Here is a 22,371-nt window from a genome sequence, read left to right on the forward strand (position 1 = left end):
GCTCGTGTGCGCGCATGCGTGTGTGTGTTTTTAATAACATTTGCCTAATAGGATATCAGGGTTGCTGTGGACCAGTGAATGATGTATATCTACTTTTTTCATTTTCTAAAGAGTAATGTTTATTTCTATTATCTTATTCATGTTCCAACATTAAATATTGGGTCTGTCATAAATCATATAACTTACCCTTAGTTAACTTTTCCAAGTTGAAAAGGGGAAATACAGACACTATTAAGAGACTTCTAAGAAGCTTACAAAGATCCAGTTTCAAGTGAAGAAGACAATAATATAAATATGATGGGCAAAAAGTATTCAGAATATGTGATGGGATTGTATGACTAAAAAGGCAAATGGCTGAGTTAAATTGGGGTATATCCCCCACTGGAATTTCAGGAGAAAGTACGATGATTTTTAAAGCATAACAAATGATAAAGTTGCTCTGAAATGTAAGCTTTATAAGGGAATAGTTATCAGAGATTGATTTATTCACTGAAATACCTCCACCAGCTATAATAATTTCTGACACATGATGAATACTCAAAAACACTTGTTGAATTAATAAATAAACACACAAGTCAATTAAAAAATCTCAAGAATATTATGTCTCACTCATAACAGAGAAGTGTCACTTTGCTTTCATCATTTAGCAAAAACCAAGAAGGCGGACACTATCAGGGCGTGGCCGGAGCGTGCAACCACAGAACCTGGTCCCTACGCAGTGAGTGTCCACGCATGCCCACTGTGCAAAGCCTCTGTCACTATCTAGCAAAGTGACCCTAAAGAACAGGTGAAGGACACCTCCTAATTGTCACAGTTTACAGCAGGCCATTGCTGGTCCAGCCACAGGATGGGAGTGCTGAGAGTCTTCAAACGTGGACTTATGATGCACACCTAAAACTTACACATGTTACAATACAATGTTTCTTTAATAAAATTTAAAAAGGACAACTATAGACCGACATTCCTTATCCATACAGATGCCAAAAATACTGACAGCATTGGCTCAAATAGAATCCATCAATCAACACGCACATCAACATGCACAGGAAGTGGAGTCAGCCATGGACAGTTTTGCCGAAACCACCAAAATGGAATTGTGTTAAGCCCCTGTTTCCAGCCACAGGTTCATATGAAATTCAGATTCCAGAAAAGCCTATTAACTATACATATGACATGTAGTTTATAAAACACATTAGCTGTATTCTGAAGCCTCAATTAGCAAGACCAGCCCATAAGAACTATCAAAGGTCAAACATTTATTTTGGAGAGCTGGGAGGGACAGAAAACAGAAAGAGAAATGGTGAGGCCTCCTCAGCCTGAGAACACCAGCCCCACAACCACCTGGGGTGGCTGTCCTGAGAAGGGCTTCAAATTCAGGGGACTGTACACCCATTTGCCTGGGTCCGTCTGGTTTATGTTGCTGCTGAGAAGCAGCACAATTATTGCTAACCCTCCTTCCATGACCGAAGTAGATCACCTGCTTGGAGAGTTTCTCACATATCTCACAATTCTAAAAGTTTCAAAAGGAAAATTGGAATTTGATTTAATTAGGAAGTTGATTCGATTAGTTTCTCTTTGGCAAGACTATCCCATAGGTAAATGGTCTCTTGTGCATATTGCTGTGTGTGATGACGGATTATATTTGTTAAAACTCTGTCAGGATTTTTGCACAGGTCATGAGAAACACAGCTGAGTGTGAGAGATGGAACCAGAGGGACTCCATCCGGCACTCTAGAGAACAATTAACTGAAGACACTGCGTTTCTGTTAATTGCCCTGTACCTCTCCATGCAGCACCTACAGGAAACATTTAAGAGAGTCTTTCACTGAAAGCACCTCCCTGGCAGTGAAGGCTTGGAGTAGCCATGGCCAGAGCACAGAGCTGGGGGATGTAAACACCTCCAACTTGAAAGCTCATATCTCAATTTTTGTGTCTTAATTCTTGAAAGAATTCTGCAGACACCAGAGCATCTAGAGCCTCAAGAGTCAGATGCCGGAGAAGACACCTGCTAGATTTCACCAAGCCACACCTGTCAGAATATCGACAAGAACATCCTGGGTAACATCCTTTCAGTCCTCTTCTTCCTTGCACTAACCCAGGGATTTCCTGCAACCTAGTTCAACAGCTATTTCCACTTTTTAATAAGATTATCTGGGTTTTACAGAAACCAAGCCATTATTATTATTATAATTATTTTTGCTGAAAGAGAAGCATCAAACAAGTGTAGACATTGACCATTTGGTAGAATGAGGGGTGGATGACATGGGAGTTTCTGATAGCTCACCCTTTGGACAAGGAACCCCAACTAGACAATATCAAATAGCATTTTATCTAAGTTAGCAAAATGCCTCTAGAATATAAGCATCATCATTAATATGAGAGCTCCTGTTTTGATGCTCAGTTTGTTTCATTCTCTATTACACTCTCAGGGATCACACTTACATAGGGGATGGATGATCACTCCTCCCTCATGGTGAATGAAGCACAAGGCACGTGTGGCTTGGAATCGTAAAGGTGGTAAATGCTGGAGCTAAAGGTGGTAAATGCTGGAGCTGTTTCTCTGTAACTAATTTATCAGAGATTGTTGAAACTTGTCCTTAGTCTAAAAGTGAGTAACCGAGGGACACAATGTAGTTTTGCTCCAATTCAATCTGATGATGCAATTTTGCACCAATGTACAATTTCCTAATTACCATTCCAAAAACCCATCCATCCTCCACCTATCCACCCATCCATCCTCCATCCATCCATCCATCCTCCATCCATCCATCCTCCATCCTTCCATCCATCCATCCTCCATTCATCCATCCATCCATCCATCTACTGTCTACATCTGCCTATTTATCTGCATTGCAGACATTGTACTTCAACTCTGTGAGCTAGGGTTGAATATCCTTATTTTACAGGTGAACTAACTTACAGTAAGATAGCAGAAAACCTCTCTGTCAAAAAGCCCTCAGATAGTGGCCCTCCCCAATGGCGCAGCGGGTTAAAGCACTGCACTAAGAAGCTAAAGCCACTTCCGCATGAGTTCGATCCCCGCCTGCCCCGGAGGTGACCATATGGCGCAGCAGACCTCTCCTGACCCGCCCGCTGCTCCCCTCAGCAGTGTACTTCATTGATCTGCCTGTTCTGCTCCCCACTCTGTCTCTGGTGAATCCTCTCACCCTCTGCATCTCTGGCCTATACACCAGTTTTGTATGAATAAAGCCCTCAGATAGCATAACCAAACTATCAAAAAAACAAAACCAAAAATTCTATATGGGAGTTAATTCCATTAACAAATCCCCAAATTTCTAAAACATCTTTTAAGGGGTTCCAATATGCATTATATTTTATCTTGTCTTTAAAAATCTTTTGGGTTAATAATGAAAAGTGTATCTCTTTTATATGTAGAGAAATTGATGCAATCTTTAGGAGCAAAGTTATGTAGGGTTATTAGGGATTTCCCCAAAGAACAAAAGACATTAATTTCAAGGGCTCTAAGCAATCTTGTGTTCACTGCAGCACTATTTGCAATAGCTGAGCTTATTTTACAGGACAGATTAGGAAGACATGGTATATACACACAGTGGAATAGTACTCAGTGATCAAAAAGGTGAACACAAGCCATTTGTAGCAACATGAATTAAACTGCAGGGTACTCAGCTAAGCAAAATAAACCAGAAGTAAAAAAGCCAAATACCACTTGGTGTCACTTATGTGTGGACTATAGAGAAACAAAGCAAACGGTTAGAAAAAGCCAAATAACTGACCCTAGAAATATTACTGTAGAACTGAGGCTACCAGAGCCAGTGAGAACAAATTGGAGAGAGATTTCAGTGTGCTATGGTGAGGGTTATCTGTGTCTTGGTGTGGTAAAAACACCTAAAGTGGTGATCCTATACCCCTAAATCATATGCAGTGATATGAATCAATGCTACCTCATTAAAAATAAAATGGTTCACTATTTCTCTTGATTGTCTGCTCAGTGTGGGAAGGCCATGGCTAATTTCAAATACAAATTGGTACAACTAGTGACTTAGCGGTATTGTCTTTTCTTTTCTGGCAGACTCTAGGATCACGAATGCAATGGCTGCAGGAAGGAACAATACAACAATTACGAAGTTCATTCTCCTGGGATTTTCTGAGTTTCCAAAGCTCACCATTGTTCTCTTCTCAGCATTCCTAGCTATCTATCTCATGACTGTGTCCTGGAACGTGGTCCTCATCACCCTCATCAGGATGGATTCCCATCTGCACACACCTATGTACTTTTTCCTCAGTAACCTGTCTTTGCTAGACATCTGCTATGTTTCCACGATAGCTCCCAGGATGCTCTCAGACTTCTTCAAGAAGCAGAAATTCATCTCCTTTACAGGGTGCACCACGCAGTACTTTTTCTTTTCTAGCCTGGGTCTAACTGAATGCTGTCTCCTGGCGGCCATGGCTTACGATCGCTATGCCGCCATTTGCAATCCGCTCCTCTACACTGCAGTCATGTCTCCGACCCTGTGTGTGCAGATGGTGGCAGGATCTTGTATAACTGGGTTCTCTGGATCATTTATCCAACTATGTGCCTTACTTCAGCTTCATTTCTGTGGCCCCAATGTCATCAACCATTTCTTCTGTGACCTTCCCCAATTACTAATCCTATCCTGTTCCGATACCTTTTTCTTTCAAATCATGACCTCTGTTCTGGCGGTCATCTTCGGATTCATGTCTGTCTTGGTTATCATGATATCTTATGGGTATATCGTTGGTACCATTCTGAAGATCACTTCGGCCGCAGGTAGGTCCAAAGCCTTCAACACATGTGCTTCTCACCTGACAGCTGTGACCCTCTTCTTTGGCTCAGGCATCTTTGTTTATATGTATCCTAACTCTGGTGATTTTGGGAGCCAAAACAAACTGGCATCAGTCTTATACACGGTTGTCATCCCCATGCTAAATCCACTGATCTACAGCCTGAGGAACAAGGAAATCAAAGATGCCCTGAGCAGATGGAAGAAGAGAATCTTTTCTTGATACTCATTCTGATATTTATTTCAGTTGCTCAGTGTATGAGAAATGGCAACTTAAGCATGGACCCACAGCTCTTCCCATTTTGGGTGGAGTTATAATTTCTACACCCTTCAAATGCAAACCTATGACTGGCATAGACAGGAAAATGCCTGAGCTATAGCCGGAAGCTCATTATCTCATCCTTCATCAGTCAAACCTAATGCATCAACCAGCCAAGGAATCCACAAGTATTTTGGTAGTTAACTGTGGTAGCATAGTCCTGTACTTGCAAATTCTGTCCCTACTTAGCATATACTACCTCAAGGATCAGACATGCCAGGACTGGGCAAATCTGCCATGAGACCAGCAAACCTGTTTATAGCCTCTTATTTGGGGTGGGGCAAGGCTTACTATGAGTATTGAGAGACCTTCTGAGTGTTTTCTCATCTCAATAGATTATGTCTCCTATTTAACCTATTCTTCACTTCTGGAAATATTGATTTAATTTCACCCATCATTGATGTGTTCAAAGAAAAAGTAACTGCCAAATTCAAGTATTTGTTAACTTCACACAAAATAAATTTGTTGTAGTAGCAATGTTTAACCTGGCTTTGTTTAGGTTCGGTTGACTCATCAGCTTACTGGAGACACCTAGATAATTCCTTGCTTGTGATGTTATAAAGTTATCTTTGTTCTTTCATCTTCAGCACTTAACCTCCAAGGGAAGCAGGAACTGGTATTCTGATGGCTGGTGCTGGAACCTCCCGCAATGTCTCCATGTAACTTTGTCATTTTTACTTTTTGAATAGAACAAGTCTCGACTAGGAAATTGTTTTTCCAATAATTAACAAATGGGAAATTGATAGTCAAACTAGCCATAAGAAGTTGAACTTCTGGTGCATAAGAGAGTCTATACTTTCTGAGTTCTAGAGCTACTTTCCCCGACTTGACATCACGGGGAGAAATACTCTGAGCTCTGCAACAGAACATTTATGTTTTACAAAGTTGTGTTTTCCTTGCTGTGTTTCCAGAAGACAGTAGGGTTCAGTGTCTGAAGGATGTGGGGCTCAGGTGAAATGCTCCCACCCAGCAGTGATTACTTGTTCTTTCATCACTAGGCATCTCGAGGATTTATACCTAAATTGGTAAATGATGGTGTGGAGACAGACCTCTGTCCTACTTTGCATAGTGCTAACGCTACATTTTTGGTGACTAACAGGAGATGTCTGAAGGGAAGAGTCAAGTGGAGTTTGGGAGGTTCTCCTAAGTTGAGACAAGCCCCAGAAGTCGGTGTCCCCCTGACCCCCAGCAGGTCATCAGAGCTATGTCCACTGAGGTTATGACCCCAGTGTGCACTATAATCCCAAGAAGGGAAAAAAATGGTGGAAGTATTGGACAGTAAATTAGAAGTTTCAGGAAGCCAAAGAGCAAAGGAGAGACTGCCTTGAGATGAATTAATAAACATGACACCTTTTGCTCCCTCTGAGGGTCAACAGTATGGTGGGTAGTTATTTCTGGGTGGGAGGACTGCAGGTGATTTTCCCCATTGTACTGCTCTGTAGTTTTCCAGATTTCCACGGATTAATTTCTGAGCTAAATTTAAAAGAACTCTGGGCAGACAGGAACCTGGGGGAGAAAAGAGAGTCAAAGTTGACTGTAAAGTCCTGCCTGCTGGCGGGCTGTTCCGATGTTCTTGCTCATTTACCCAGGAACTGGGATCCCTCTGGGTTACTGAAGAGTTAGTAAGATTCATCTGAAGAGCTCTCATAGAGCCACAGACAGATTTCTGTTTGGCATTGATGATGACACCCACAGATACAAACGGGTGTGCAGTGAAGAAATGGTCTGGCCATGAGATGCAGGAATATAAACCCCATTCCATGGAAGGTGCCTCATGGTTATGGGGTTAGAATCTTTCTCTGCTCTTATTGTGAAAGAGGATTTTTAGGGAGTTGTCACCTCAAAATGACCTAGGCCCTTTGTCACATCTGATTCTTTTGGGTAAAAGTTCAGGATGAGTCAGGGGGAAGTGAGAAAAAGTGAGTTTACATCTTCTGACATGAGCTTTTGTATTTTTGGGTAATGGAGTCCTGTCATAATTCACCTCTATCCCTGTCCTTTTTTTTTTTTTTTTAAAGATTTATTTATTTGTGCATACAGAACTGGGGTACAGGCTAGAGGCTCAGGGGCAGTGAGAGGCTTCACCAGAGACAGAGTGGGGAGCAGAACAGGCAGATGGACGAAGTACACTGCTGAGGGGAGCAGCGGGCGGGTCAGGAGAGGTCTGCCACGCCATGTGGTCACCTCCGGGGCAGGCGGGAATCGAACTCATGCGGAAGCGGCTTTAGATTCTCAGGCGCTGTTCTTTAACCCGGTGCGCCACCAGGGAGGGCCCTATCCCTGTCCTTTTTTAAAAGAAGATTTTATTTATTTATGCATATAGAACTGGGGTACAGGCCAGAAGTGCAGGGGTGATGAGAGGATTCTCCAGAGACAGAGTGGGGAGCAGAACAGGCAGATGGACGAAGTACACTGCTGAGAGGAGCAGCGGGCAAGATAGGAGAAGCTGGCCAGGCCACGTGGGTCAGCTCCCTTGCCGGGGATCCAATTCGCACTGAAGCTCGGAGTTCAGCTTCGCGGTGCTGTGCTCCAACCCAGTGCCTCCAGGGAAGGCTCCCTGTCTGTTGTTAAATGAAAATAGATATTCCTTCCTCTTCTAAGGTCTTAACTTAATTTGTAGAATATCTAAGTCATTTGAAGGAAAACAATCTTTTTGCAGTGGATATTCTGATCCAAACCCAAGGTCTCTTCATATGATTGTCTTCAAAAGGATTCAATGATCTCCAGCAAAAAAAAAAAAAAAGATATAGTATTTTTTTCTGCTGATTGTCAATGATCTATAAATGAGTTTACTTTAAAATGCGAGGTATTTATATTAGTAATAATTAATGCACAAATATTCTATTGGATTTCTGCACAGGTTGTTACAACATCTGTAAATAATGATAGTTTCGGTTTGTGTGTGTTTCTAGATTTGCTGGGCTGAAGAAGGCCTGAGCAGGGTACTAACTAAAGTAGTGAAAAAACAACACTTCATCTTCTGAAAACCAGTTCTAAAGGCCATGCTTTTCACTTTGTCTTTCATGGTTGTTTGCTGTAAATTTGTTTTTTAAATTTTGTAGTGAGTGCATTAATGGTTAAAATTTCCCCCTGCATTTTATACTTTGAGAGGCTGAAGGACTATGGATTTATTCTTATATATCTGAGATGATCCCATTTGTTTGTTGATAGAGTCAAATGCCCAGAACTGCATGATAAGTATATAGCAATTACCTGAACTTGTCAATAGATTTTTCTTTAAAAACAAAAACAAAATAAATGTGACTTGACTTGTACTGATGAGATTTAGATAGAGAATGTCAAAACAATATTACATGGATATACAAACTACTAAATGAACCCATGACGTGGTGCATAAAATGGGATAATCATACGTGTATTATTGCAATGAGACACCGAGATGTTGATGTCGTTAAACTTTCGTTAACCACTAGAGGGAGCCACATCCCAAGACTCGATAGTAACCGAGTCGTAACAGCTCTTGAGTGTTACCAGAACTGACTCGCCGTGAAGATACTGACTTTAATATAGAGTTTATATACGGAGCAGTTAGTCTTTGTGAGAGTTGACCCGAGCCTCTCGTTTACAGACAGAGAAAGGGCAATTGAGCTCTCACTTGAGAGGCGGCCCAGCAGATGAGGGACCAGGCCTGCTGCCTGCAGCTTGGTCCAGGACACAGGATGTCACCACCTGCCTCCCACTGCAGGTAAGGGCTTTGATTCCCCAAACTGCGCTCTCAGCGGGCGTTCTCTGGTTAGACATCTTGGTGTGCTTGTGTTAGAGGCTAAACACATGGACCCAGGAGCTAACTTTTCTTCATCCTAAACATTCACCACCTCTGAGTCCATTTTGTCTTCGGATAAAGATAGAAACATAATGACTATAAGAAAAATCTTTCCTTAAATTTGATAGAAAAAAATTATAGGGAGAAAAAGCATAAGAATGTCTAATAAAATTAATATAAATAGAATGAATTAATATTCATCTTGATTTTAGGTCCTTAGTAACCAGTTTATAATGAAAGTACACTAAAAAATTTTTAAAGCAGAAAACAAAATGTGATTATACACCATGCAATGTGATACTATTCAGTGATTAAAAAAAGACAAGCTTTTGCCACTTGTACAATATAGTTAGAGCTGGAGGGGATTATTATAAGCAAAATAAGTCAGAAGGAGAAGAACAAATATCAACTGATTTTACTCATATGCAGACTCTAACTAAAATAAATACAGGGTCAGGAAAAAAACAATCCAGCAACATACCCTAGAAATCAGGATTTCCAGGTTCACCCTGGTGGTGCATCACATTATGAAGCTCTCTGAAGCCACTGCAGCATGAGTTCAATCCCCTGCCCCGGAGCTGACCCACATGGCCAGGAAACGTCTCCTGATCCTCCCGCTGCTCCCCTCAGCAGTGTACTTCGTCCATCTGCCTGTTCTGTTTCCCACTCTGTCTCTGCTGAATCTTCTAACCCACCACTCCTCTGGCCTGGACCCCAGTTCTGTATGCAAAAATAAATAAATCTTTAAAAAAAAAATAGGATTTCCAAGGAGGAGGGAATACAGTGGAGGACGATGGATGCTTGGTGGTGGGTATGGTGTGGTGACATAGCTCTGAAAAAGTGTCATTTTAAAATGAATTATATACACTGTTGTAATCCAACCCTACCTGAACACAATTAACCAGATTAATAAATAAAAATTTTATGATACACACACGTGTAAAGAAAATTTTTTCTTGAACTAAGCAATAAGCACTTCCTAAAATTTCAACCTATTACATTTAATCTGCAAATGGTATATTAAAATTTCTTCCCTCCCTACTTCACAGGACACAAGAAGTGGTAAAAGGAGCTAAGCAGCTGCAGCCCCCAAATCCTCTTTAACCTGGTTCCATAGGAAGACAGTTGCAGAGAGCCCAGATTTCTGACCTCCAGCACTGGGAGATAACGTCTATTGTTCAAAGCTGTTGGGCGTGTTCTCTGTTATGCAACAATGGAAAACTAGTATCTTCATAGCTTCTCCGCGAAGTAGTCCCTCAACACTTTGCAGCTAATATCCTGATGAAGATACTCATTTTTTTTTGTGATTGTTCATTAGAGATAATTTTTTTATTACAAAGTTTATTTTTACATCATTTTGCACATTTTTTTTTCCATCTTGGTTGTAATCCCCGTGGGTTTCCCATCACCACCAAATCACCCCTGTGCCACCACCATAGTCCCGTGCATTTCCCTCCTTTCTCCTCCCCCCCCCTCGTTTTTGATCCCATTCCCCACTCCACCCCCACAGAATGTCTCTGGTCTATGGTTGTTCATTATTTTTGTTATTTTCTCGCCTGGTCCATTAGACTCCTGCTATGAGTGAAACCATCCGGTATTTTTCTTTCTCTTTCTGGCTTATCTCACTAAGCATGATCTTCTCCAGCTCCATCCAAGTTGCTGCAAAAGACATGTATTTCTCTTTTTGGTTGCTGAGTAATATTCCATTGTATATATGTACCACATCTTTCTAATCCAGTCATCTACTTTTGAAGATACTCATTTTTTTAATGCTTCTTTGTAGAAATGTTGTCATATTCAAATCTGGAAATAGTCACCAAGCCTCCATTTATGCCAAACACTGTGTTAGGCTATGGAACATAAATGAACAACAAGTTAAACCCTAAGAGAACTCAAGAAATAATACAAGGAGACACATATTCCCTGAGTTGAAATGTGATGGAAATCATGAAGAATAACAAGTTTAAGCTATGAGAGTCCACAAGAGGAAGAAGCCATATCCACTTGAGAGTGTTCAGAGCAGTTTCCTTAGGGTGATTGTGGGGAAGTGATATAAACAAGAGGCCGGGGAAGGATTTCGTTGGCAGCCATGTTTAAACAGCTAATCCCTTTGGCAATCTAAGTGTGGAAATAATACTGGACAAAGAAGAAAATGGCCAGTGGTGGAGGAAGAACCTTTGAGCCAACGTGACAGCCAAGACTCATGAGTTCAGGAGAGTTTTAAGATCAAGAAATCATACAGACCAAGAATAGATAGATTCCCCAAGAGGGGCAGAGTAGAAAAACAGGAAGTTTGGGTGAAGGAAAATTTTAGAGCTCATACTTTTAGAGCGAGGTAGTAGTTTCCCATTTATGGTGAATGGTGAGGTCTGAGATGTGGTTGCCAAATCCTATGGCCTGTATGGGGGGCCCCCAGAACCTTCTACTGGGAAGATATTGTGCAACGAGGGAAGTTGGAGGGCCCTCAACCGTGAAACCATCTGACTTTCCTCTCCAGTGGCCCCAAAACATTGAGGACTAAATAAGTTGACCTTTGAAAAGCATACAGAACATTGAAACAATCACTTCCAGGAAGGGAGAATGAGTGAAACACCTCTAGAAATATCTCCTGCATTATTAAGCTTGCAATGTGATCTAGTGGACACCTGAGAAATGGGTGAGCTATCGTTCACCCAGAGGCATGTGTGGTTGCTGCTCATCACCCAAACTCATCAGTAGCCAACTGGAGAAGAGTAATTTCTTGGGGTCTCAATCAAAGATAAAACAAATCCGCTACGCGGAGCAAGAACTCTTGAAAATCCTCACCATAACCCCATCGTTCTAGTTACCACATCTGTCTTAATTTTAAGACTAATTTGAAAAATTTTAAGACAAATTAATGATTCAGTGACACGAACTTGACAAACTAGAGGTGTTTCACTCATTCTCACTTCCCCAAACCAGCTTCTTCCAAGTCTTGTGCAGTCTCAGTGGACAAAGCTTTTCCCTCCATCTGGGGCCCAGCTGCATGACCTTCCCCAGTGAACTTTTCCAACCTAACCGCCTGGCTCCAACTACAGCTGCCTCTTCTGGAAAAACGAGTCCTGACAAACGCTTAAGATCAAGCACATTCAGGATGCTGGAGATTTTCCCAAGTTTTGTCTAATCCGCCCCACGTCTTGAAGGGACCCCTCAGTGGGCCGGGCAGACAGTAGGAGCCAGGAGCTTCAGAGGCTGCACATTTGCTTCTGGTCTAGGAAGCCCTCTTTAGGGGAGACTTGGGGTGGCTTCTCTCAGCAGGAGACACTTCAGAAATGCGTCTTCCCAGAAGAGACTCTGTTCTTCCCATCACTCCAAACCGAGCTGGAGGACTGGAATCTCTTTCAAAAGGAGACAATAGAGAACTTGTGGTGGCCACATCTGCCCAGCACATGTGCTTGGGAAACTTTTCTAGGTTTTACCATGCTGGTTTGTAGATCCAAAACTGAGACTAGATTTCAGACACTGCTTTCTGCAAATACTCTGGATGCATAAAAATACTTCTGCGTTATTCTCAATGGACTGCAACAACTCTTCACGATGGCAGACAAGACCAGCTTTAAGACACCTCATGAATTCCTATAACTTGTTCTCTGGGCATCCTGTCCCATGAGGTGCCCAATCCTTTCCTGAGTCTTGGTTCCTTCTACTTCCCAGTTCTACTGGGCTCTGTTATCATGCATCCTCCCTCTGTCTCTCTCTCTCGTGATTAAAGGCACAGCCTGGGCTTCTGGCTCTCTGATTTTGCCAAGCACTAGGACGCACCACTGCACAGCAGCCCTCCTCACCACCTTTCTCCCCACCTGCTAAAGACTTCCCAATTCCCCCATCTTGAGCATTCTTCCACTTGAAATTGCCAGAGGCGGTGCCGACCTTTCCATTCCATTCTTTTTTCTCACTGTGAAACTGGCATCTCATTTTCTTCGACAGCTGGCTTTACTCAAAAACACAGCCCTCAAGCTCACCCCAGATGGCCCATCTGGGGCTGACAGACTTCTACTGAGATGGGGCTGGGAGGCCACGCCCTCCTTCCTTCTTGCCCAAGAACCTTGCATTCAAGTTACTTTCCTCTTTGACTTCCGGCTCTGTTCATCCCACTCACTCGGTGCTGGAGGCTCTGCAGATAAAGAGAAGGAACTTGGGTGCCAGCAGGTCTTGAAAGAACAGCAACAAGCTCACTCCTGTCCTTGAGTGAGGACTATAATATGATGGATCTGTGGCTTTTGGGAAGTCCTTCTGACAAGGTTATAGGGTTTTGTCCTTCTGAAGGCAACAGATAAGCTAGAAAGTCATGACTAACCATGAACAATCAGGTTCATGCAAAGGGACTGGGGTGGAGTCCTATAACACCCTGTGGATTCTGCTGAAGATGTTTTTGTTCTGCAAATATCAAAGAAAAATGAAGCCTTTTCTAGAATCTTCCTTTGGGAAGGAGAAAAGGGCAAAAAAGAAAGAAGCAGAAATTAAAAAAGCAAAGCTTCACAGTTGTCTAGAACCCTATCCTGATGCCTTTTACTCTACAACAGGAGCAAGAAACCTAAGGCTTGTTTTGTTTTTATGTTTTTAATTTAGAGAAATTCATTGCGTGCAAACCGTTGTATTGGCCATGGTATTCCTTCCCCTCATGTCAAGCCTTAGAGCAGGGGCCCAAGAACGCCGGCGTCAGGCTAAGGACTGGGAATTCGAGGAAGGGGTATAATTTTGTTCGCTCACAGTAGACTGTGACCCTAATGGGAGAGAGTGGGTGGGGCCTGGGGTGGGGAAGGGAAACTGCAGCAGATTTTTCCCATCTGGAGGCAAGTTGAAGAGTTGCCAACACAAACAGGGTGTGGCCACCATCTTCCACAGCTCCTCCCGAGAAGCCTCAGTGTCCTGTGGGTTTGCACAATGCCCACTTCCTCCTCTTCCTTGCAAATCCCTCCTCAGACACACAAATAGACTTTGAGTCTTTTCAAGTTGTATATTTGATAAAACATAAACAAGACATACGCATGAGGACATGCTGACTCTCATCAAACTCCATATGGTTTTTCTTTTAAACTCCCTGCACTTAAATCTTTTGAAAAAAAAGAGACCCATCAAGATTCCACCTCCCTCTTTTGCTGTCCGTGTTTCATGTCTTTTCAGGGAACCGGGAGGGAGGGTAGAAGACCTCGGACTCTGGATTTTGGAAGACTTTAGTACAATTCCGGCTTTGTCACAAGTTCCCTGTGTGATCTCCTGCATGGCCTTCTCCTAAATTCCATTTTTTCATCTGAAATGCATTTAAGAACGCTTCCCTTTGGGAATGTTATGAGGATGTTATGAACTAAGGTACAAGGAAGGTTGAGTATACACAACCCAAAGGGTGAGACCTGCTTGTCTTTTTCTCTCATTCTCTTTATTTCACAGAATCATAGTCTTAAATTTTTTTTTAAAGATTTATTTATTTTATTCATACAGAACTGGGGTACAGGCCAGAGATGCGGAGGGTGAGAGGATTCACCAGAGACAGAGTTGGGAGCAGAACAGGCAGATCCATGAAGTACATTGCTGAGGGGAGCAGCGGGTGGGTCAGGAGAGGTCTGCCACGCCATGTGGTCACCTCCTGGGGCAGGCGGGAATCGAACTCATGCAGAAGTGGCTTTAGCTTCTTAGTGGTGTGCTCTAACCCGCTGCGCCACCAGGGAGGGCCATCATAGCCTTAAATTTTAAGGTCATCTAATTCAGACCGTGTTTTAAAATATAACACTCTTCCCTGTAAACTCTATTCTTATTTACATCCAGTGGTGGAGAATTTACTCCTTTCCAGAATATCCAGTCTACCACTTTTGTTGTTACTGTCATGCTTTGCTTTGAATGAAGTCACATTCTTTGCATCACTGTGTGTGACTTAGAGGGGCAAGGTCACACCTCTTCAGAGGAGTATCTCCACACCACCCCAGCACCATTCTCCCTTTGACTGTCTTATAAATCTCTTATAAAATACTGTGCTTTTTCTCCCCCCATCCTCATCCCCACTTAGCACTGATGCCAACCCTTGGAGTTACCCAATAAGTAGCTTTACATTGAAGAGATTTTATAAAATATCTAGTGCTTTCCAAAGGAAACCATTGCTGTTTGAAATAGTTACATAATTTGAAGCTGGAAACCACTTTTGGCTTTCACTGTCTCTGGGGATATGTTACTGGAACCTGACCAGGGGCTGAGAATATAATGGAAGCAGGGCCAATGGAAATCATCCCCACCCAACCGAAGCTGGCAGCCTGTTCACCTCTGAGCCCTGAGAGCCAGCCAAGTTGGTAATAGGTTCTCTCTGGGACCTTCATGCCTCACAACCTCGAGAAACCCTGTGGTACCTAGCAGAGAGCTGGACTTCCTTTAAAGCTCCAGAAAGCACTTCGCTGGGTGGCCCATGTAAAGAAGCTACAGCCAGATTTTATTTATCTTTCTACCAAGTCTGTTAGCCTAGGAGTTAGCAGGGATGGGCTTTGTTCTTGCTCCAAATGCCGATTTTTAGCCAGCTGGATGAAACCAGGGTTTAAAGCGCCCTAGGTGAGTCAGCTCATTGTCCTTCTTGGGGAGCAGGGCCTTGAGAGGTCTAGAACCACAGGACGGGAGTGTTAAGAAGGTCTTTATAGGAAGGGAAGGTGAAGCAGGTAAGATGCTTGTGTCCTCTCTCTACTCTGGAAACAAGGGGTCTGGCTTACTGATTTTATATTCCAGTATTCTGCAGAAGATTCTGTTTTTAAGAGGTTCTTCTATTTACAAATGGAGCTAAGAAAGGAGAGAAAGAAGGAAAATGGCTGGCAGCTGTGACTTTATTACTATGTTCAAGAACACACCCCAGGGTCCAGGCTGCAGCTGCGGGGAGAGCAGACTCTGGATGGTGACAAAACAGACCTGAGTTCAAATCCTGACAGTGTCTATCATGTAAGTAGTAACAAAAATGCCTCTTTCTTGCTCCAAAATATATTCCATTAGTGTTCACAGCCTATTAGGTAGACTTAGAATTGCCTCCATTTATAGTGGAGGGAAATTAATAGAACAGATTTGGGTGATCAGCTTGACCAAGCCACACAGCTTATGAGCAGTGCTGTAAAGATTAGAGACCAGCTCTGTCTGATGTAAAAGTCCTGCCTTGGATGAGTACGAGTAATGGATGTGAAGATGCTGCATAAGCTCAAAAACATGGTCAAAAGAAGTGGCCGTTCTCCTACCAGGGACCTTCTATGTAGACATATGCCCGCATGTACATTTAGGTACACAACTATTATTGCTATTATTTCAAGGAATTTTTATTATCATTAGGAAATTTAATATTGGTCATATACTATAGTCCTATATCTTTACCTCCCGATACTTCAGGTGAAAATAATGAGGTGATCCATGTGGTAAGCCTATCAAATAATTGACAATTTTATCACAAAATAGACTATTTTATGTAGCCTGTAGCCTATGTAAACTCCGTGACCTTTTTTTTTTTTTTAAAGATTTATTTATTTGTTCATACAGAACTGGGGTACAGGCCAGAAGTGCAGGGGCGGTGAGAGGATTCACCGGAGGCAGACTGGGGAGCAGAACAGGCAGATTGACGAAGTACACTGCTGAGGGGAGCAGCGGGTGTGTCAGGAGAGGTCTGCCGCGCCATGTGGTCACCTCTGGGGCAGGCGGAGATCATGTGGTCACCTCTGGGGAAGGCAGGGATCGAACTCACGCTGAAGTGGCTTTAGCTTCATAGTGCTGTGCTTTAACCCACTGCGCCACCAGGGAGGGCCTCCGTAGCCTATTTTACGTCACCTATGTAGCTTTCGAGGTTGAAGTAGAAAAACACTATGAGAGCTTTTGCTGAAATAGACCTTTCTGGAGCATTGAAATGCAAGAAAGGGGAGGGGCAGAGCTTACGACTTGCACAGATGGTTTCTCTTCCCACATCCCTGCCACTGAGCAAGGCCACCAGAGTTCAGCAGCCTTCCTTCCTGAATCTACTGTCTCACGCCAAACCACCCCCTTTCTTCCTGGCTTTTGAAGCAGCTTTCTAGTCTTGTCTTCCATTCTCTGCCCCACCATCTTTTACTCTTCCCTGGGTTATATTGCTAAACACTCAGTTGACAACTAGTTACCTGTCAACAAGGAAAAAGTGAAATTAGACAAAACCATTGTTTATCTCTTGCTCTTAGGAGAAAGGCTAACTCCTTAACATGACATTTATTGAGCAACTACTCCTTGAGTACCTTCTCCAGACACTGGTATAGCCACTTGGGATGCTTCACTGAAAAATAGACAAATGCTCCCAAAGACCCCAGCCCTGATTCAGTAAGTTTACATTCTAGTGGAGAAAAACAGACACAATCAATAAATTATATTGAAAAAAACAGAGCAGGGTTAAGGGGGATAGAAGTCGAGAAATGGAGAGAAGGTGGAAATTAAACATATAAATAGATACACCCTTCTATGTGGTATATGCAATATATATATACTATATGCAACTTCATAGGTGAAACACTTGAGCAAATATCTTTTCCATCTTATTTTTTTAATGATTTATTTATTTATGCACACAGAACTGGGGTACAGGACAGCAATGCAAGGGAGCGTGAGGGTCACCAGACGCAGAGTGGGTCACCAGACAGGCAGATCGACGAAGTACACTGCTGAGGGGAGCAGTGGGCAAGACAGGAGAGGTCTGCAGCGCCATGTGGTTCAGCTCTATAAAACCTGTGCTGAAGCAGCTGCAGCTAGCTTCACAGTTTAACCCGTTGTGCCACAGGAGAGCCCCATCTTACTTTTTAAAGAGCTCCCATACTGTGTATGCCCCTGCTGTCTCTGAAAACTAGACTTTTCTTTTAGCCCTACTTACCCTGCGTTCCTGCCAACATGTTAGAGCTTCTCAACCTCTGTGGCCTCCTGTATGTTGGCAAATACATTGCCTGTCTTTACTACAGGCTCCCTGCACAACTCCTTCCCTCCTCGCACACACAGATTTCATACTGCTAGCCTCATGTTCGTGGTTAAAATCTCCCCTAAACATTTCCTCCCTGAAGTCTGCACCACCCTGTCCCTGCTGGGGGACTCACGCGAAAGCCTCTCGAAGAACACCTACCTCTGTGTGCAGTGGTGCGTCAACTTTCTGTCTGTCCTTGCATTGTGCTGAACATTTTGAACAGAAGGATGATGTTTTGTTACTTCCCAGGTCACTGCCAGCGGTTCTACCAAACACACAGCACAAAATATTTGATGGGTTGATAAAATTTGTGCAAGACGAACATTAAGATTTCTCAGTTTGAATATTTGTAAAACCTCATCCTTTATGTCCAAAGGGGTTGCAACCTTCACACACTCTCATGTTTTTCACTTTCCTGCTTAAAGGTGACAGAATACCTCGGGGCAGAAACAAACTATGATGCCAGAAACACAAAATTACACTTGGGCACTTGAAGTGCTGACATATTTATTTTCTTTTAAAAGAGGAACATGTAGTCTAAATCCGAGCTATATAATCATCCAACCATAATACTTGGGAGCAACTGAAAACAAGGAAGATATTTGATCCAAACACTTTAGTAAAGGGGTGATGTTGTCTGTGGAGGTGATAACTCAGATAATGCAAACATGCCAGCTTTCTCTGGGGACTGTCACTCTTGCATAAACAAAGGTTGATATCAAGTCAGGAGGTGGCGGTGAGCTCTGGGAAGTCCCCAGTTGGGGCATTTCCGGCCTCTGGCACTGGGGGGGCTAGGATTCCATGATAGAACAAAATGGCGTCATCACTTGGATTTTCCTTGCCCTAGGAATCTCCCTGCTGGCCGCAGAGAGAAGATACATGACGGGGGGAAGGAATAGCAGCACCATGACCCATTTTATCCTTTTGGGATTTTCCGAGCGCCCAGAGCTGCAGGTGGTCCTCTTTGCGCTCTTTCTGAGCATCTACCTCATGACGCTGGCTTGGAACCTGTGCCTCATCGTCCTGATCAAGATGGAGTCGCACCTCCACTCCCCTATGTATTTCTTTCTTGGTCACTTGTCCTTTGTTGACATCTCATACGCCTCCTCCGTAGCTCCCAAGATGCTCTGCGACTTCTTCAAGGAGCCGAAAACCATCTCCTTTCTGGGCTGTGCCACTCAGTTTTTCTTCTTCGTTGCCATGGGAGCCACGGAGTGCTGTCTCTTGGCGGCCATGGCGTATGACCGGTACGCCGCCATCTCCAGCCCCCTGCTCTACACCGCTCTCATGTCCCCTGCCGTCTGCCTGGCCATGGCCTTGATGACGTATGCTGGAGGGGTCCTCACGGGATTGGTCCAAACCAGCTCCATATTCCGGCTGCATTTCTGTGTGCCACCCATCGTGAACCACTATTTTTGTGACCTGCCACCCTTGCTGGCTCTGTCTTGCTCCAGTACCTTTCTCAGCCAGGTAGTGAACTTTCTTGTTGTGTGTGCAGTTGGGGGAGCATCAGCTGTCATTGTCCTGGTTTCCTACGGCTACATCATTGCTGCGGTCATGAAGATGCACCCTTCTCAAGGACGGGCAAAGGCTTTCAACACCTGCGCCTCACACCTGACTACTGTGATCCTCTTTTACGGTTCTGGCCTTTTTTCTTATCTCCAACCAAGCACTGGTAACTCACAGGAACAAAATAAGGTAGTGTCCATATCCTATGGAGCCGTGATCCCCATGCTGAACCCCATCATATACAGTCTGCGAAACAAGGAGATTAAAGATGCATGGAAAAAACTCAGGGAGAGAAAGAAGCAGGTGTCCTCTCTGTGCCTTCTAGTTCCTTGAGTTAGAAACAATCGTAAGTTTTACTATGCAGAAATAGGCAAAATAATATGGGACTCAAAGCATCTGAGTCATTAGGGGTCATTTAAAGGAAGACTCCTGCTTATATGTCTCCTGTACCATTAAATGCAGCGGTTTATTTTCTTCCCTTTAGTTCTCTTGTTATTTCAAGTCTGGTCATTTGTAATAGACACTTAGGGTGATTTTTTTATTGACATGCCTCTGTGGCATCAGGTGCTGAGTTGGCACACCTAGCCTCAGCATCAGCTGGGGTGTGGTCCCAGGACCTAGGTGTCCCAGAGAGACCTTTTTACAGCATAACACTGTACTGATTCATTTGCCACTTGGAGCAAATTTTCCATTCTCTGCTTTCTGACAAGCTCCACAGCCCCAAGTTGGATTGGACAGTGGCAATTGCCTGGAGAACCATGCGGTACCTGTCATTCCTCTCTAAGGAGGAATGTGACCCTCTCTAAGGGTCACATCTGCTGGATGAAGCCCTCTGGGGCTAGAAATAAGGTCCCCAATGAGCACATCCAAAGATGTGGGCAAAGAGTGGGAATAAGAGCAGGTAATAAGAATCATCACCCTAAGGGAGAGTGAAGTAACATCCGGTTGGTTTTCACGGCTGCAAACTCCTGGTGATGGTGGGGGAAGGAGGGCGGGCACCAGGCTTAGGAGCATGGGCCAGGAAGAACATTTCCTTTGCAAACTCTGATTCCTATCTCAGTTGTCCGTCTTCCTTATATGGGCATTGAACTTGCCCTCTGCCCATGCGCCACCCCCACTCCACTTTCACTTCAGGGGCTAGAGTTTGTGTCCTGTCTGGAACTTGAGCTCAGTCTGTCCTATGACTCCCACATCCCCAATTCTGCTTTCTTGAGTTATCTCAGCCGTCATCTGAGACAGGGAATCAAGGAGCGAATGTGGATTTTAAATTGACTTGCATCTTGTTTTACAAGCTGGCTTCTGAGCAAAGGATGTGCATTTCTGAAGTCTGGCTTCTTTAATGGCTGTGTATGTAAATCACGGGTCACGGCAGCTGTTATATCAACTTGGGTTATAACTTCTCTGCTTCCATCCCCTCTTAATTCACAATGCTATTTGTTCTGTTCTCTGGCCACTTGGAGTGAAGCACTTTGGACTTAGGATAAGGTAAGACTTAGACTAAAATTTCTTGGTTCAGCTTTCCTTGATTCTTAACACCCCCAGTCAGGTCAAGAGTTACTGCAGTATGTTCCCACAAGTCCCTCTGTTTCATCTATTAGCACCCACAAGATTTTATTTTTTCTTGTTTATTTATCTGTTTTCTCCTAAACTTGTTAACCTCCTTCTCCAACCCGCTCCCTGTTGCTTCCCCAAAGCATGGGATGCTTCTGTGGCTTAAAACGAAAGCATTAAAACAAGTTGCATTTCAACTTTACAGCCAACATACAAATTCTTGTTTAAAAATTTTAAAATACTATAGGCAAGAAAATGTATCCTTTAATTACAACTTCAATTCCTTCCTGCTATCCCCAAGAGGTAATGATGACTGTTTATGTTGGTATGTAAATTTACACTTTTTCTTCACATTGGTGTTCATACATGTACAAGTCTCTCTCTGCACCTCTGTCTCTGTCCCTCTCTCTGGCTCTGGGTCCTACTGGAGCTAAGTTCCTTCTAAGTGTCCATACAGGGTGTCCTCGTCCGACATCTGGTTCGCAGTGGGAACCCAACCTCAACGACAGAACCAGTGACATTTGATACACCGCGTCTGTACACACGTGTGTGAGAGAAAGGAGTGGCCTGACTCCATCTCAGAATGTTTTAGAGCTGTAAGTGACTCCTACTGACTCTTTGTTTTACTCACCTGTTTCACAGATAAAATTCAAAGCTGTGAGTGGTGAAATAATTTGTTCATGCCTCAGCTGGTTAATGAAAGTGCTCCCTCCCAGGCGGCAGGCCTCCCAAGGACCACACACAGCAGTCTGTTGCCTGTTAACAACTTACCCAGAAGGAGGTGAAAGGTTCTAGAAGGAAGAACATAGCCTGAAAAGTCTTGCTTCACAGTTTGGCAGCTCTGACTTCCTGTTTTTTGGGAAATCTCGCTACTTCAGCTCTATCCTGTGAATTTTATGGCCAGGGAAGCTTTTCTCCTCCTCATCTTAATTATAATGCCTCCATGGGAGTCACAGCTTCCAAACAGTGTCCCAGGGACCCCAAGGACCTGTCTCCTCAAAGGGTGAAGAGGTGGCCCAGGCAGGGGACCTCGAGGGCCTGACCTCCATGCCAAGGAGGGTGCTCCGTGTTCATGTGTTTTATCTGTTAGTTTCTGTGTCATTTGGAATAAAGGAACCCCTGTTCAAGTAATGCTTAGAACTGACAAATTAATACAATCTTCTAATCTGCAAATGAGGAATTAAAACCTTTCTCACTCCAAGAGAGTGAGAAAGGGGTGATTCACACTGCGTTCTCAGGACTCCCTATATCTTGACCTCCATGTTTCTCTGTGCACACACACACACACACACACACGCACTTTGACATACACACACTCTTTCACACAGCGACACATGTGCTTTCACACATACAACATAACCTCACTGCGCTCATTCACACACTCACATACCTGCCAATGCTCACCACACACACACACACGCACACACACACACACACAGAAGTGAGGGGATGGGAAGACAGAGGGACTGACTGTTGTCCGTTC

At 43.6% G+C, this 22,371-nt stretch overlaps 2 protein-coding genes across 2 annotated transcripts; both read left to right on the forward strand.

Annotated features, from left to right (window-relative positions):
* Positions 1-4,071: 4,071 nt before the first annotated feature.
* Positions 4,072-5,007, forward strand: LOC101619298 (olfactory receptor 1440-like). Its single transcript, XM_004683426.1, has one exon. It carries the CDS (start codon positions 4,072-4,074, stop codon positions 5,005-5,007), a length of 936 nt encoding a protein of 311 aa, XP_004683483.1.
* Positions 5,008-18,707: 13,700 nt separating this feature from the next.
* Positions 18,708-19,670, forward strand: LOC101619530 (olfactory receptor 5A1-like). Its single transcript, XM_004683427.1, has one exon. The coding sequence runs from the start codon at positions 18,708-18,710 to the stop codon at positions 19,668-19,670; it is 963 nt and encodes a 320-aa protein (XP_004683484.1).
* Positions 19,671-22,371: the final 2,701 nt, after the last annotated feature.

The sequence above is a fragment of the Condylura cristata genome, unplaced genomic scaffold (genome assembly GCF_000260355.1).
Source record: "Condylura cristata isolate star-nosed mole 26May11 unplaced genomic scaffold, ConCri1.0 scaffold00015, whole genome shotgun sequence".
In the NCBI taxonomy this organism is placed as follows: domain Eukaryota; kingdom Metazoa; phylum Chordata; class Mammalia; order Eulipotyphla; family Talpidae; genus Condylura; species Condylura cristata.

What these genes read in the sequence shown, in the direction of transcription:
- LOC101619298 (XM_004683426.1), top strand. Translation starts at nt 4,072, where the DNA reads ATGGCTGCAGGAAGGAACAATACAACAATTACGAAGTTCATTCTCCTG.
- LOC101619530 (XM_004683427.1), top strand. Translation starts at nt 18,708, where the DNA reads ATGACGGGGGGAAGGAATAGCAGCACCATGACCCATTTTATCCTTTTG.